Source organism: Passer montanus, unplaced genomic scaffold (assembly GCF_014805655.1).
Source record: "Passer montanus isolate IOZ18808 unplaced genomic scaffold, ASM1480565v1 scaffold10, whole genome shotgun sequence".
NCBI classification, from domain to species: Eukaryota; Metazoa; Chordata; class Aves; order Passeriformes; family Passeridae; genus Passer; species Passer montanus.
In genome coordinates, this window is record NW_024356505.1 from 21,256,298 (window position 1) to 21,272,699 (window position 16,402).

Sequence of the window (16,402 nt, forward strand, 5' to 3'; positions counted from 1 at the left end):
TGAAACTGTGTAGGCAGCATGTTGTGTAATTTCAGTTATTCCTACACACAAGGCAATAAAACTGTGCACACAGGTACTCGCTCTCCTCTTCAGAAAAGGATATTGTTCTTTACATCTGTGAGCTCCAAGTTGGGAAATCTATAATCCAAAGGATTCATCTGGCCAAATGAATTGGTAAAGATAACAGTACCATTAGTTTTCCTTTCCTAAATTAACTCTTCAACATCTAAAGTACTTAAAGCTTAAATCCAGAAGAGTTATTTCTCTTACACAACGACCTCATTAATGTAGATGGTATTATGACAGTATATTTTTTTTCCATGAACTTTCTCAGACCAAATTCTTTCTCATAATGACATATGCAAGACAAAAGGAATAGTCAGAAAATCATGTATGTGGGCAGATTTTTATCCATGGAAATTGTAAGAACATCAAAAAGTAGCTTTATTGGACCAGACAAAAGATCCATTTAGTCCAATATTCTGTCTTCAACAACAGTAAGTAGTATATGGTTGTTAGTCTATGGAACACCGTAAACAAACAAGGCAAACAGAAGGTGATTCTTCTCTAAAATATTCTTCCAGCTTTTAGGGATCTCAGGGATTTTCTAAATGCAAGGCAGAGCCTCAAACAACAGAAAATCGAACCTTAATACAGAACAATATAACAGGAATATTTAAAAAATATATAATTATAGAACTCTGAATCAGAAAAGGAATCATGGGAAATGATCACTGTGATCACTGATTTATTAATCATACCAGATCTTAGCTCTCATTTGTTTGCAATAAGTACAGCTCTGCACAAAATACTTTGCAGTGCAATTCACTAAAATGAACAAAGATGACCATTACTAATTTTATACAATTCCTTTAGCATAGGTGGTTGCAAGTATTCGTGACAGCTACTTAGCAAAGAAACCAACTTGCATCACACAGTGCCACATTTAGGCAAATGATAAAAACTCGTAAGCAGATCATCTAAGCACAGCTGCAATTGCACCTCCTGCTAAACAGCTTTTCAACACATTTCTTACCAGCTTCTTCTCGTAGCCAGTTCCACTGTCATCAGTAACATCACAATCAATCACAGAGTAACATCACAATGAGTTTGATGTTGTCAGATGTGGGATTATTTCAAAAGAACTAAAGGAACTGGACAGGAGAAGCAGCTGATTTTTTGTAGAGAAGCGAGCCATGTTCTCACCAGCGTGATGCTCACCAACAATAGCAAAGGAAATATATGGAAAAAAGTACATGGAGTTTTCTAGGATGTTTAACAATGACTAGCTAGAAAGAAAACAGCAAACAAGGAAATGTTGAAATGAATTTTCCTTCCTGACTGAATGCTTTAATCTAATGTTCTCAAAACATTAACTAAAAATTAAGATGATAAAGGAAATCTTTATAGGAAGCTTCTCATTTTTTAGAGCAGAGTCTCAAAAACTACTTACTCTTTCCCATATACAGATCATAGAATATTAATTAAAAATTATAATTTTCATTCTTGGTAAAGTAGCAGAAATTAATGTCATTTGAGTATGCAATTTCCATCCTGCTTTAATACATAACAATAAAAATAAATATTTGAAATATGTAACAATATTTAGGGGTATGACTGCATGTTTTTGTCGGGATTGTGACAGAGGATGGAAATTTCATAAACTTTTTGTCAAATTCTGTTGAACTGATATTGCATTCAAAAATAATCTACACAATTTCATACATTTATTACTTTAAGGCTCTCCAGCACATACACAGCAGTTTATATTCAATTTTAAAACTGCTTTTGTACTTGGAAAATGAATGTGAAATAGCTTGTCTAATGCCACCTTAGATAACTACATCCACGTTAGAGGCATTATTTATAGTCATTGCACAATTAGCTATGAATATATTTCCTTCTATTGTGAAATAAATGAAATGGAAAGCTCAACCAACTTGAAATGGTTTGACTCAAGATAAGGAAGCTCTTCATGCAGCTTGTGATCATACCTGTGTTTCTAGCATATGCAGAACTAAGTTTAAAAAATTAAAAAGAAATAGTTTACCTCAGGGGATGCAAATCCTAAATATTCCCAATCCCATGTTCCACCAGCAAAGCTATAAAATGGAAAGATACACCATCAAATTTAAAAGTAAGACAAATATGAAAAACCTCCAGAGCTTCAAAACCTATTGAAGTCTGAAAACTAGTGCAACTGTAGCTCTCTAAACATAACAAGTCTTCCCCCTTAATTCTTAATTCAAAATTAATTTTGAAAACCCTACAGTAAAGTTGTTGACTATTCCAGAACTGCCTGATATGTTTATCAAATACTTAAGAGATTTTTGAAGTGTACCAGGGATTTAGTGAGAATCGTGATGGAAAAAAGTAAAATGGAAGCCATGACATTTAATCATTAATATATCACAAATGGGGAAGCAATTTAGGTTGCAACACGCATGGCAGTGATCCTCAAAAATAAAAATACATTTTTCCCCAAAGGCTGTAATTCCACAAGGACGAAATGCCCAAGGAAAGCATCACTGTCACAGTGATTCACAACCACCACACTTAGCATCTACCTCACAGTCAGAGGACAGCAGTGCATTCCCCCTCTTTGGCAGCTACCAAAAGAACCTCTCCTGCCTGTGCAGGCTCTGGGTGCCTTACCTGCGCCTGGGTGCTTCTGGGGAGTCTGCAGGAGCCACGCCCCGGGCCACAGAGGCCAGGAACTCCTGACGCTTCTGCTGCACCAGACAGGCTGCGCGGATGATTTTGTGGCGAGGTGTCCGAAGGTAAGGCCTGTTCACTTTCTGGGCAAGGTCCTCAGTGACCATTTCTAGGTCTGTCTGCAAGAGTTAGTAACACAGAAAAAACAGTTTTACAGGGAAATGCAAATCAGGAAGAGCTCTTCTCCATAAACACTGAGGGGAATTATATCCATTTTCGTGAAAATACCTTATGAAATACCAAAATATCCCAAAATATCTGTCCCATAGCCTTCTCTTTTACTGACCTACATTCTGTCCTCCAGCTTGGAGCAGGATTTCCCTGCACTCTGAAATACTGAGCATCTTCAAGGGACCTAAGGGACAGAAAGGAGGCAGGCACTCCCCCAGTTTTGCCTCCTCCCAGATGTCAAGCACATCAGAAGGAAATGAAAGAAAAGAGAAGCTATAGAAGGAGATGAAGACTGAAGCTAAAATGTTACACTCAGAAGGCAGCATAACAGGAAATTTTCTTACTTTCCCCTTCCATCTGTCCTTATCCTTTTCCTTTGCAAAGTGATATAAAATTTTTCAAACTACTTTTTCAAACTTGGTTACAAATGTAAGACAGGTATATCAGTTTTATACTACAAAAATGGCAAAAAGACACTTATAACTAATATAAAAAAATAAAGTGCCTTTAGGAAAGTAAAATATATCCACATATTACCTGCATAAGTTCAAATATTTCTTTCTTTGTGCTTTTAGGCTCCAAAAAGAATCCATATGGATAAGAACACTTAAGAATGCGGCGAGTTTTTAGAAGCTCTTGCACTGCATCTTCAATGAATGTGGTATCAGGACAGCCTCCCTCAGCTGCAATATGAAACAAGCATTGGGAAAGTATTTTCCTGCTGATGTCAGCATTACTTTTGTGCATATCAGTTAAATATTTTGCAAGTAAAGAGCAGCAAGTTCTCAGTAACTGCACAGTGTTCTTATGAAAAGAAATAAGCACAGAACATTAGCTTCTACCTTACTAATGCTACTTCCTCCTTGAGGCTTTGGAATAGGTAAGATTTACTGTACATTTAACTTTCATACAATGTTTACAAATTCTAGTACTGGAGGGATGACATCACACAGCAGACTTGATGTGAGCACTGTCCAAAAAAGAACAGTTTAGCCATAACTGTGTTGATGGGATTTCAAATGAAAGGCACAGATCATAGCAAATACTTACTTCCACTCAGAGCTCTACTCAACTGCTCCATCTTTTCTTTGGCTGTTTTTAGAAGGCGCTGTTCTAACTAGAAAAGGAAAGTAAATAAAATACAATAAGACAATTATTTTTGGATTAATAAACCAGAAACAAACATCAGTAAAAAATGGCTTGACCTGGTAGCTAAGTTCATGGTTCTTAAATCTTGTATAATAGTGCATAAACCTATCAAGCTCTTGAAATCTTCTATGCTTCTTTTCAGCCTGGAAAATAATGGAGAGACAAAAGAAACCAAAATAAATCTTATCATTTAATACAACAATCACCATTAAATATAATTAAATAGTGAACTGTTTCTATTCAGACTATATATAAAGTATTGTACACAATGCTGAGTGCCAGTAAGTAAAGACACAAAATTAATTTTTGAAATTCACAAGGCTGCAAATACTGCAGCCAAATAATTGACACACTGACAGTCCCTGCTATTTAAAGCAATTTTCCAAAAGCCAAAATTAAGGCATGTCTTCTGTAGTGCACAGCAGCTAACTGCAGGACCAGCATGCGCATTTCACAAAAGGAAACTATGTCACAGAGAAGTAAAACTACTTGAATAAAGTCACCAGTGGTTGTTAACAAAGTCAAAAGCAGAAATCTTATGCATCCACCAATAAGCAGTGCTTTCTTTCTGTCTCTTTGATATGTTTAAGGTTGTATTTTTCCATTTGGAAGTCTGGTTTGGAAGAATTTTGATTACACTTATCCTGAATGGAGAATTGCAACCTTAGTGCTGTTTTTCAAATACACACATTCATTTGTTACCTCTACTGTCATCTCCTTGGACTGCTCCTCTACATGCTGAATAACTTCATAGCGAGTGCATCTGTAGTAGCCTCCAGTGGAAGAGCTGTGCTTCTTCCATTCTTCTAAGCATATCCAGCAAAAGTCATATTTGCACTTCAAAAAAAACAGGAAAAGAAAAAAAAAGAAGTTGAAATGTCTTTGATTTGCAGTTAGGCATCATCATTCCTCTGTGGACAACTTAATTAACAGCATTCTGAGTGTAAAAAAATTTTGAGGAGCATCCTTCCTATTTTATTTAGTCAAGAGATCTGTTTATGAAACCATACCAAACCATGTCAGCCATCATTTTTGTTCCTTGGATCATTAGACTGTGTTGGTTCTACATGTTAAGTTTTAAGCGGAGGAAATAAACCAAATGGTAAATACAGCTGATCAGGCCTGGTTTTTTTGTTATTGTTAGAAAACCAGTCCCATTTCTTTAAACAACACAGAAAAGATTCACAAGAAAGAATGAAATTTTTTTCCCTAATACTACTTTAAAAACCATGATTACTGGTGTTTTTGTCATGTGGTGTACCTGACACAAAATATTAATAACAACTACTAAAGCAAGAGAGGTCTGAACATCAACTTTGATGAGTGACTAATTCCAGGTGAGCCTTTTCTGCACTGACTGAGTAAAATGCTTTCAAAATAGGTAAAACCTTACAAGGAAGTATAAGGTGACTTATTCAGGCTTCTCTGCATCAGAGAAGATCAAACTGTGTTAAATATTCTCAATTCAGTAGCGAGTGTTCAGCTAGTTAATTTCAAAATAACTGGAAGCTATTTATGGACAGATAAGCAAAAGTAGTAGACCTGCACATTTTCAGAAAAATAAAGAGAATTACTTTCTACATCTGTTAGCCTTTTATTGTAGGCCAACTATGTCAAGTGTTCTCTACTTTCTTATTTTTACCTCAAAGAGGTACAAATATTTTTGTTTTTACCTTTATCTTATTTTTTACCTCAAAGAGGTAATAGCTGTAGTTATATAAGATATTTCTAACATAAAGAAATGTCTAAATATGCTGCTTTTAACTAACTTGTGTGAAAAAGCATTTCCAAATGATACTGAACTCATGGCAAAAATATTTTTTCTATTTTGGTAACACAGTGAAAACTTGTGACTAATTTTCTGGCTGCTGTCATCAATAAATTTTCTTTGGAATCACTCTTTGCTGTCTTTTCATTCCTACTGATTAATTCCTGTTTACAGTTTTCCACCTAAAGTTCTCTGCTTTGTTGCTATGTTAGAGAAATAATGCAAAAGAAAAATATAGTAAGGCAAAACCTTCCTTAGACCAAAGCCTTCCTTAAAATCTTACATCTGCCAATTAAAACTGGTTTTTTTTCTCTTCTACATTATTAATGATGTTTAAACCATCAATTATTTGTTTCATACTGTATTGGTAATTATTCTTAGGTGTTTATGAAATTTCAATCATTATAATGTACACCTGTCAGCCAAACAGATTTCAGTAAACATTAAAATCTAAATAGCTGTAACCTGCCATTTGCTCATTATCCAATTCTTGAAACAAGTTCCACTAGCTACCAGGCATGACCCTTCAGAGGGTTTTGGACCTCTGTGGTCCTAAAATACATACAGGACATACAAAGCTGAATCTGATTCCTCAAGACATCCCACGATGGGTCCTTCTTACCTTTGCACACTGCATGTGGTTGCAGCCCTCGTTCTTCTGGATTGGGGACTTGCAGTTGGCGCAGGGTTTGGAGTTGGTCAGTAACCACAGGCAGTTGGCAGCGTCCTCATAGGCCTCACTCACCCCCACAACTTTTTGAGGTGACAGGAGGATATGGAGCATGCAAAAACAGAGAGGTTGAAATCGTACTAGTGTAATCTTTTGTGAGAATCAGATTAGGAATGACACATATTTTCCTGTTTCTTGACAAAATATTGAAGTTTTTCACTATACATATTTCTCACATATGTTTTAGTGTTACATTTTCTATTTATACATATATAATATTAATGCATTTATTATTTCCATGTATTTCCATACATTTTAACACAAATTTATATACAGTATATGTGACAATTACAACATATAAGGGGCAAATACATATATGAAAGAAACAGGTAGAGTTTGACAAACTAGGGTGTATTTTGCCTCTTTATAAAATTTACTATGCTTTCCAAAATATTTACAACATACTATGGAAAGGCTCTGAATGGTGGCAACCAAGTTAATATGTATTCAATTTGCTGTATTCAATCTTTACTTTTTTTGTTAATGTTGACTAAGAAAATATCTGTCCTGTGTAAACCTTTCTTAGTTTCTTTTTAGTAAATGTTACATACCATTAAGCTATTTCCTACAACTCCCTTGCAGTTCCCCCTCAACCTTACTATTATATCACCTATTGGCTTGAATTAGTTTTAATGCAATAAAAATCTTCATGGAACACTACTCAATCACAGGAGCAGACTGGGCTAAAAATCAAAATTGGACAGGGAAAATTAAGTTTTATGCCAGAATAAACTGACTAATTAATGAAACAAAGCTTTAAAAGGAAGGGAAGGAGTTTTGCATACCCTGCTTGAACAACACATGTATTTGTGGGGAGGAATATTCTACAAAGAACCATAATGCTGCAGTTAAAATGTAAGCAGCCCCTCACTCAGGAGTATCATTTCTTCCCCTTTTACCCTATTTTTCAACTAATGCTGAAAACAGTTTTTACTTTATGCAACTAAAAAAAAAATAAATCTGTCTAAAATCAAAAGATCAAAACGGCAGCAAAACCCCCATTCCCTCCCTGTTGGCCCTCCATGGCTCTTACGTTCTTCTGGTTTCATTTCAGATATTTTCTGTAGCCAGTCCTTCCAGGTCTGGCAGTCACAGGGTTCATGTGCTTCACCAAGACATTCCCTGAAAAAGAAGGTGTATACACAATTACTTATAACTCAGAGATTTAAAGTCAAAATTGCTTCAAGCTAAAAAAAACCAAAAACAACCAAACAAACATGCCCAGAATTTAATTAAGTCAGGAAAACAAAAGCCAGATAAATAACATTATTTTAAAATACACTCAGACTACTTGCTCACAAGCATAGATAACTATTATTGATAAAAAATTTAAATGGCACAGGAAAGGAGAGAAGCTTCTTAAAATTACAAACTGAAATAAATCAGCTGGTTTGCAATTTGTTCTTATAACTGGGTATTATTTTAGTGCCACAAAAGTGCTCGTATAGTTTCTGTGATAAAGGTAAACCAAACTACAGAGTTCATCCAAAAGTAGGTAGTTTGCTATAACAGAAATATATTTATGTAGAATTACTTGCATCTGTTCAGTTGCAATAATCAACCTTTAACTAGATTCAAGCTTTTAATCTAGAACAAGATTTAAGCCCTTCAACACCAGCACTAAGTATTTATGGATATTTACTCCTTCCACCAGAGCCTCTTAAATGGGGGCTTGAACTTATTTACATGGACACAGTGGAGTAATGAGTCTCTTGAGCTTCTCCTGAAGTTCCTACTAGGACACAGTGGCAGCAGATATATGGCTTCCAGATGGTGCTGCAGTGTGGATGTGTCAGTATGCACTCTGGATTTGTAACAGCTCCTTTTTCTCTACTGGAATGGCAGCAAATAGCCTCAGACATCTGCCATATCAAGGCAAATAATTTCAGATGGGCACCAGCTCCATCAGAGCGTGCACAAGTTTGCTGCAGATCCAGTGGTGAACTGCTCTCTTGCAGTGCAGGTTCAGAAGCTACATCAATACTCTTTTGATTGCCCTTGTCCACGTTTTAAGGAGGAATTCAGAAACAAAGAAAAGGTTATGGGAACAATTTTGAACTTTTTTTACCCTTAGCTAGTCTGCTAACAAAAAAGCTTAAATTCAGCACACATGCATTTCTGGTTTGGACTTAAGATCTTAAAAAGATTGTACTAGAATGAGTAACTGATCTGTAATAAGGTGATTTCAGCCTTGGTTGAAAGTTAACACCTTTCATATCTGTGGGACAATAGGACACTTAAATTATTGACTTCAACAGTGCCAAGACCCTCTCACAGTATATAGTATTTGTTGCCAAAAAGGACTGAAACTAGCTAGGATTTAACATTGACAAGTTTTAAGTTAAAAGCTGATTAATTAGTCAATCTTTTATAGAAGGGGGTGTAGGAAGAGGGTCATGTGTCTTTGATACTTTCAAATTTGTAGATTTGTGGATTTTTAATGAAGTTCAGTCATATCTACATCTAAATCTTTATATCTTTATCTCTCTATAGATGACAGTTACAACAGTTGTTCAAGAACAACTTCTCATGGAAGAAGCTCTTTCCTCAGCCCACCCCAAAACAAGCATTTGTATGCTGGGATGTCATTTTGCTACAGTAAGAGCATTAAGCCTACTGTTCATGAAAGTTTTTATAGAAGCTGTATTTTGGATAGACTTCCTGACAGCAGTGGATGAAAGGAACTCACACGAGCAGCTGTGCCAGTTAACAGCAGGAGCCTCCCCAGACGCCTCGCTCAATACCCAGCAGGATGATTTTTATGAAGGCACAGTACATACTTATTAAAACTGTAGCAAGTTTCAACACAACAAGTTAAACTTCACGGAAGGGTGAAAAGAAGAATGTAGTTCTGGATTTTTTCCCCTCTCGTGATATTTTGAACCAAAACAGCAGAAGACTGCTGCAACTTATAACAGGTGTCCCAAGTGCAGCTGAGGAGTTGTTGCTCCTGCAGAATGAGACTCTGCCCCTTGTCCATATCTAGGGTGAAAGGAGTGAGGACTGATGGTACAAAACCCTGCCTGCTAAGACTATTTTCCACAAGTGTCTGCTTGCTACAATTCCTTGTGCCTCTGAAACTCCATGAAGGGGGTTCTAATATGTTGAATGGATCTGATAATAAACTGATGGAGGATTTGTGCACAGTTTTAATGTATGATACATTTAAATAATTCAGAATACTTTTTCTGAAAGGGAATAGAATTTTGTATTTGCCACAATTGATTACATTTTGTTGGAGATGCTGTTAGCGGTGCATAATGAAAACTGAGTAAATTCTAGGAAACTCTGTATTGAAGAAAGGCCTTTTTGGACATTTTGTTGCTAACTTGAAGTATTTTTCAAGACCTTAACTATATTTGCTTGAGCAATATTTCAAAGCATTAATGTACAAAAATATACAGAAATATCAGGAAACATAAAAACCCCATGTCTCCTAAAAATTAGTAATTCAGAGGACATTTTCATTCTCAGAGAACATTCTAGGGAGCTAGTACATTCTGTCCATGTAAAGGAAGCAGAAGCTGCCATTGTCTGAAGGTTCATGTCAATATGACACTGAAGTGGTGTCAGGTTCCTTCAGGTTAATGGAAAAATTGATTCTCTAACATCAGAAGCAAGGATGAGAGGATGGTACCTGCTTGTGGAATAGCATTAAGTTTTATTGCATGTTCATTGGTAGAAAACATAATTCTGGTTTGTTTCCATGGGATTTGCTTCTTTCTGAGTTCTCCATCCATTGTAAATGACCCCTTACCAGGAATTCATGTTTTCTGGCTTTTGTGGTTGTTTCATTAGGTCTGTTTTCTTTTTTTTATTTCCCCTTCTTCCTTTCATTCATACGAGAAAAGAACTAAAATCAGAAGCATCTTTGGTTAAGAATTATGATACCCGGAATCAAGCAGATGATTTAGGATGTCCTGGTACAATGGTTTCAACTGAAAAATGAAAAGAATTGCTGAACTTGTCTGAATGTCTGTACTTTGGTTGACACTTTTTCATTTTCCAAGAACATAAAGATGTCCCACTACAATAGCCATAAATTGTCAGTCTGATAATATCAAGGAAAAATATGCCAATTTTTTTACTTTTGTTGATGCTGTTATGTCCTTTTCTAGGAAATGCTGAAGATCAGCAATTTGAGGGATGTTTTTAAAAATATCTGGCTTTTTACTCCTTCTTTAGCTTGCATTCATCTTAAAACCCAGTAGAAGATAAGAGAAAGAAAAAGTGCTGAACCTCAAGTGAAACAAAGATTGGAGTGATGCTGCAAACAGAATAGCTATGTGTGAAGGAAATGGTCCTTCATGGCCCCTTTAAACTCCAGCTTCTTTGATGTGATTCTAACAAAATTCAGGAAGAGCTAAACATTGCTGGTTTTCTACACTGTGCCATGTTTTGATTATACAACTATCCAGACACAAAAATCCTTGTTCCAGTATCCCACTTTCCCTCTGTTCCCTCAGAACAGAACATCATAACACTCCGTGCTGTTGTTTTGCACCCAACAGAGACAATAATGACTACTGGATTATAAATCTTTGCAGTGCCCCAAAATACTACAATATTTGTGTAGATGAGATTATTTAGTGCATGGATAGAGGATAGTACAGTCATTTATCATTCCATACTAATTCCTGTTGCACTCTTGGCCATGTGGGACTTCTTAATTAGTCCCTGGAACAGGAGTGCCTGTGAGTTTATGTAGAGGCAGGTAAGTTTCCAGCACTAACCAGCAGAAAAGATGTCCTTTCCCACAATCTACTGCAGGGGCTTTTAGCATAGGGAAGCTGAGTGTATCTGATCCTGTTGAATTTGACCCTTGTCTTGTCAGCCTTACTGCTCTTTCACAGCCAGGTATAGGACACCATTTAATAGCAGGATTATTTTCAACAAAGGCCTGTCGGGGGGAAAAAAGAAAGAAAATATTTTAGCACATAAGATCAGATTTCATCCCTGATGTAAAACAATATTCATAGTCCTCCTTTGAAGGAACAAAGAAAAACACTCTAAGGACAGTCTTGTAGCTACAAGGATAGATTTTTAAATATCGTTATAGAAACGGAGTAATTGAATTTCCACTCTTTTTTTAGTAACAACAGTACTTCAGACTTACACTAAGAATGAAATTATTTACATTCCAAACAAATGTTCAATCTCTGGAAGTTAATTCTTTTGTGATGTGGCTTACAGTAAACTACTATATACACACTGGCAATACACACATTAGCAGAAATAATTCTTTCAGTTGGAAAGAATGAAAACCTTACTGATTAAACAAAAATCCCACAATAAACCAGAAATCAGAACTCAGTAATTTTCTTCCCCTCTTTTTTGGTTAATGTAACAGGCCTTTTGTAAAAACTGTATCTAATAAATGAGGAGAAAAAAGGAACTTCCACTACTTTGCTTCAAACCTATTCTGATCAACAGTCACTTAAAATAAAATATGCAAAAGATGAGTCAGATCTGGTAATTTAATTTGCATCTCACTGTGCAATAAAGAGATTTGTTGCAGAGAAAGTACTGTAAATGAAAAAATATTTCTCTACCTCTGCCCTGCCACCACTGATAAAGGAGCACATTTCTCAAGACTAGCTCATTACTACACCAGTATAAAAGAAGAAAGTTGAATTAAAAGATTGCTTTTAAAAACAAATTGCAATGATGAAAACAAATACATTAAAAAACCCAGGAAAACCAAATCAAGTTTTTCCTACTACTCTACCCATATACAGCAATCATACCAAGCATTGTACTAGGAAGTTTTTTAAAAGGAAACAGGTGCTATTTCTGAATGCAGTAAAAACAATCAGAAAACGTTTAAAATTTCACATTGCAAACACAAACTGCTCTGACTTATTAAAACCTTCAAATCACCTGTTACAAAAATGAGTTTGATAAAATTATTTTATTAATATTGCATTAAGCAACAGACTGTGGAAATATGGCATTTCTACTTAAGGAATAAATAAAATTTTCTTTCTTTTCTTCTCACTGGTACAGCAAACATTGATATTATGCTATGTAAGAGCCTATACATATTTGCACATATTTGTTTATGAATTTCTACATGGAAAGTTACAGATATATTGCAGCATTTACCACAGAAGCTTTAAGTTACTTTTTGTAAAATGGAATAGAGTTCAAGAGTACAAGAACAGTTTGATAATTTACCTTAATGTCAAATTGAAGGTATCGCTTGTCCATCTCCTTGGAAACCACACTTTCTATGATCTCTACAGGCACAAGCTGGAAACAATCATATGCTGGGCAAAAAATGTTGTGAGCTTCACCCTCCTGAATTTTCAGATTCAAAAATCTGCCAGAATTTTGCCAGTCAGTATTTGTGAATAAAAAGTGAAAGTACTTAACACTATGTTCACAGGTATTCACAATGATTACTTTTCAAATAGAGAAATAGAAGTATCCCTTTCTGCTTAAAAGAGCTACAAATTTGATGAACAGCATAAATAAAAAAGATAACACTTAACGGTTCAAATGTGAGTTCATTCATCGGCAATATTTAGCCCTATGTTTGTGGTTTCCATCCATGCCATTTATCACACAACTCTGTATTATTTAATTAAATTGAGCATTATTTCTACCTTAAATCAGAAACAGAATATATGTGTAATTGATCTAGGAAATAATTAATTTAATATGCAATTATTTCCTACAACTGTGCTAATAAAACTAGGCCTGCTTTTGGACACGAATGTCTGAATACAGAACTATCTCAAAAATGTGCTGAAAGCTGGACCTTAACAGTTGTTGTTTAGTTTCAAAGCTGTAGCAGGCTTATTAATATGACAAAAAGAATGACACCATTCCAACTTTAATAATTTAAAGGACAGGCAGTTGTTCTAAGGCAGTCACCTGAGATCCTTCAACAGTTAAGGCAGAGATACCTGTCAATTCATCCCATCTTAGATTCGTATCTGAGAGCTGGGTAACTCAGTCCTGGCTATGCTCCAAGCCACTTAGGAATGACTGGCTCAGAAAGCTGAATTCCACCCTCCCTTGCCACTGAACTGTGGCTCTGAGCCTGTGGCTCTGAGCTGGCCCCTGTGTCCTGCACAAAGGACACACAGTCCCGCAGCCAAATTAGAAGCACCACGTCAAACCAGCAATCTCTGGTAACTCCTACATCCTGCCCAGGGATTTGCAAGGCCAGAGAAGCACAACTAACAGTTTTCTTGCCACTGAAAAGCGCTGCCTTTGGAAAGCTCATACGGAAACCAAAGTGTTCTTCCTTAGCACCAGGCCTATGGGTTCACAGAAATGATCTGCAGCAGGAAGAGCTGTGCAGAAATGGTGCTGTAACAAGACACTACAGGGGTAGAGATCAAGTAGTACAATCTCCTGAATGGGGACACAGATGAATACAAAGCACTGCACACAGATATAATTATTGCTGGGAAATATGATTAATATTTATTCTACCATAATTATCCATGTCTGAGTTTTTCACTAGCATGACTACTCTGACCTAAGCAGTAACAAGAGCCTTAGATTAATAGCACTTCTAAGTGAAATCTACCCCTCAGTTACTAACCCTCAACATAAAGAAAGAATTTTTAATTGCTTTTCTGATTGGAAATGGATTCACAGCCTAGGTTTAGTGTGCTAAACTCAGAGATGAATTAAGCATGTTCTTAATTTAGAAACTGTAAACCCCAATGCTGCCAACACCACACACACACACTGAACGAATCAAGAGTATGCTTATCTATTTACACACAAGCTTCAAACATTTGACTAAGAATTTTGCTTTGTCAGAACCTCAACAAACATTACATTAGCCTAAACCAGTTGGAAATGGTTGTTTGAGTGACAACTAAAATATTCCATAGGTTCAAACCAGCAACTCTTTGAAACCCAAACAGTACTTCAGCATTAGCTGTTGAGACCACAACTCTGTCCTTTCCTCTGCAACACACAAGTATGAAAGTTTCTCACATGACAGAGAGTACAGATACTCACGCCTCCCAGCAAGCTCTGCAGAAGTCATGTCCACAAGGCATATCCACTGGGTCTTCAAACACAGAAATATTACACATGCAAATGTCACACTGTAAATGACAAAAATGCTTCTGATTAAGAAATACCCTAAGCTTTTTGTATTGTTAGCAGAATGAGTTATGTTAGAAAATCTCAGCAAAAATTTAAAGCAGTGCTCAACAGGGGAAGAAAATCAAGCTGTATCCAGAAAAAAAGTGTCATTTAAGCTACAGGAATGGGAAAGATTTAGTATTTCTGTTTCTCTAAAACTCTATCCACAGAGCTGCTTTTTGCAGTGTCCTTGAGCTCAGGAAGTGCTTCACCCTGCAGAGTGTTGGAATCTCAGAGTTCTAGGTGCAAATGGAGCTGTTTTTCATCAGCTTCACACACAGCTAGAAATGAGTTTGATAGAGGCTACAGGAAATTTTTAGCATCTCACACAGTCAGGTCTAAATCAAGGTGGAGCAGCTTAAGTGCACAGCAGCAGCAAATACTTTAAGTAATAACCTACATATATATAATTTTTTAAAAAAGACTTTGAGGTCTTTTGCAACTTGATCAAAAGGAAGAATAAGCTACAGTACAAATACTCCAACATAAGATATAATTGCTGAATTTTACAGAAGTAGGTACCAAAGAAAAAGTAACACTGAATACTGAGACCCTTACTCTGAAAGAGTTAAAGAGTAGGGATGAAAATACTCCCTGCTTATGGCTATGTGTGGAAATAAATACTAATGCTCTTCAAGAAATACAAAAGGATTTTTCTTGTCATTGAAACAAAGACACCATGAAAATGTATTTCAACTTTCAGTGCATTAGGTATTATATACACATATGACATTTTCAGAAAGTTAGCCTGTGGTATGCCACTTTGAAAGGACTTACAGCCAAAACAAAATCTAACAAAAAAAAAAGGCTTTTAAGTGTAAAACTCAGTGAAGATATGTATTATTCCTTCATTCATTTAATCTTATTGTCTTGCCAAAATTAAATATTTTAAAATGATATTAGACAATGCATTAAAATGGAATCTCTTAAATTTGTATGAGCTGTAAATTTTGTTTAAAACGTATCTTTAAAGTAAGGAATTTAATGAAGATCTGAGTTAAAACATCAAATAAAAACATTTACTAGAACTGTTTATAAAATAAGATGCAAATGCAAAACATGTAAAGGAGCTTTATACCTTGTGGCTTTATTTTATCTATTCCTTTTAGTTTTCATTTTCCTGGCAAAATGAGATTTGATAGTTCAAATAAGGTTCTTAAATAAACAGGAACATTAAGTGTGTAACTCTGGAACTTGGATTGAGACACACCAGATCTATAATGGCAATCATTACCCACACCTGCATTCCTGGTTAATGTCCATCAATGAAAAACAAAACACTCAATGTAAAACTGAGGATATACAATCTCCTGTTCAACATTTTAATTAGGAATTATTCACGGACAATATTTAACTGCTAATGGAAATAAATGTACAATAACAATATACCTTCTATAGATAGAGCTTCTTTTACAGCATTTTACAATTAAAGAAATAAAATATTTCTATGCAGGAATGCAAGATCTTAATTTTAATATGAGATTTAGGGGTGATCCATCTGAAAGACCACATGCAATATTCTAAAAAAAAATGCTTAGATCATGGAGCAATAGTTTTATAATGTTGCAGCTGTGGATTATTAAAAAGGGAACTCTGTCTTCCAAAAGAGACACACTGATTTTAATGAAAGGCGCTTTCATATTTCAAATTTGCAATAGCTTTGTAAACTGCTTGAAGCAGCCCACACATAGTAAAAGTAATTATAAGCTTACAGTACACTAGTGGGCTGACATTTCAAAATGCAGACAAAGACA

At 35.6% G+C, this 16,402-nt stretch overlaps 1 protein-coding gene across 5 annotated transcripts in view; it reads right to left on the bottom strand.

Annotated features, from left to right (window-relative positions):
• ANKIB1 (ankyrin repeat and IBR domain containing 1) overlaps positions 1 to 16,402 on the bottom strand; it is an 85,554-nt gene that overhangs the window by 6,226 nt on the left and 62,926 nt on the right. For all 5 annotated transcript variants that reach the window (XM_039706294.1, XM_039706301.1, XM_039706271.1 and 2 more), the window contains exons 7-17: positions 14,520 to 14,608; positions 12,711 to 12,855; positions 11,267 to 11,433; positions 7,567 to 7,655; positions 6,426 to 6,556; positions 4,738 to 4,872; positions 4,092 to 4,178; positions 3,937 to 4,003; positions 3,424 to 3,569; positions 2,656 to 2,834; positions 2,051 to 2,102 (exon numbers count right to left, since the gene is read on the bottom strand). In XM_039706294.1, the coding sequence (XP_039562228.1) occupies positions 2,051 to 2,102; positions 2,656 to 2,834; positions 3,424 to 3,569; positions 3,937 to 4,003; positions 4,092 to 4,178; positions 4,738 to 4,872; positions 6,426 to 6,556; positions 7,567 to 7,655; positions 11,267 to 11,433; positions 12,711 to 12,855; positions 14,520 to 14,608 (1,287 nt within the window). The remainder of the gene's footprint in view (positions 1 to 2,050; positions 2,103 to 2,655; positions 2,835 to 3,423; positions 3,570 to 3,936; positions 4,004 to 4,091; positions 4,179 to 4,737; positions 4,873 to 6,425; positions 6,557 to 7,566; positions 7,656 to 11,266; positions 11,434 to 12,710; positions 12,856 to 14,519; positions 14,609 to 16,402) is intronic.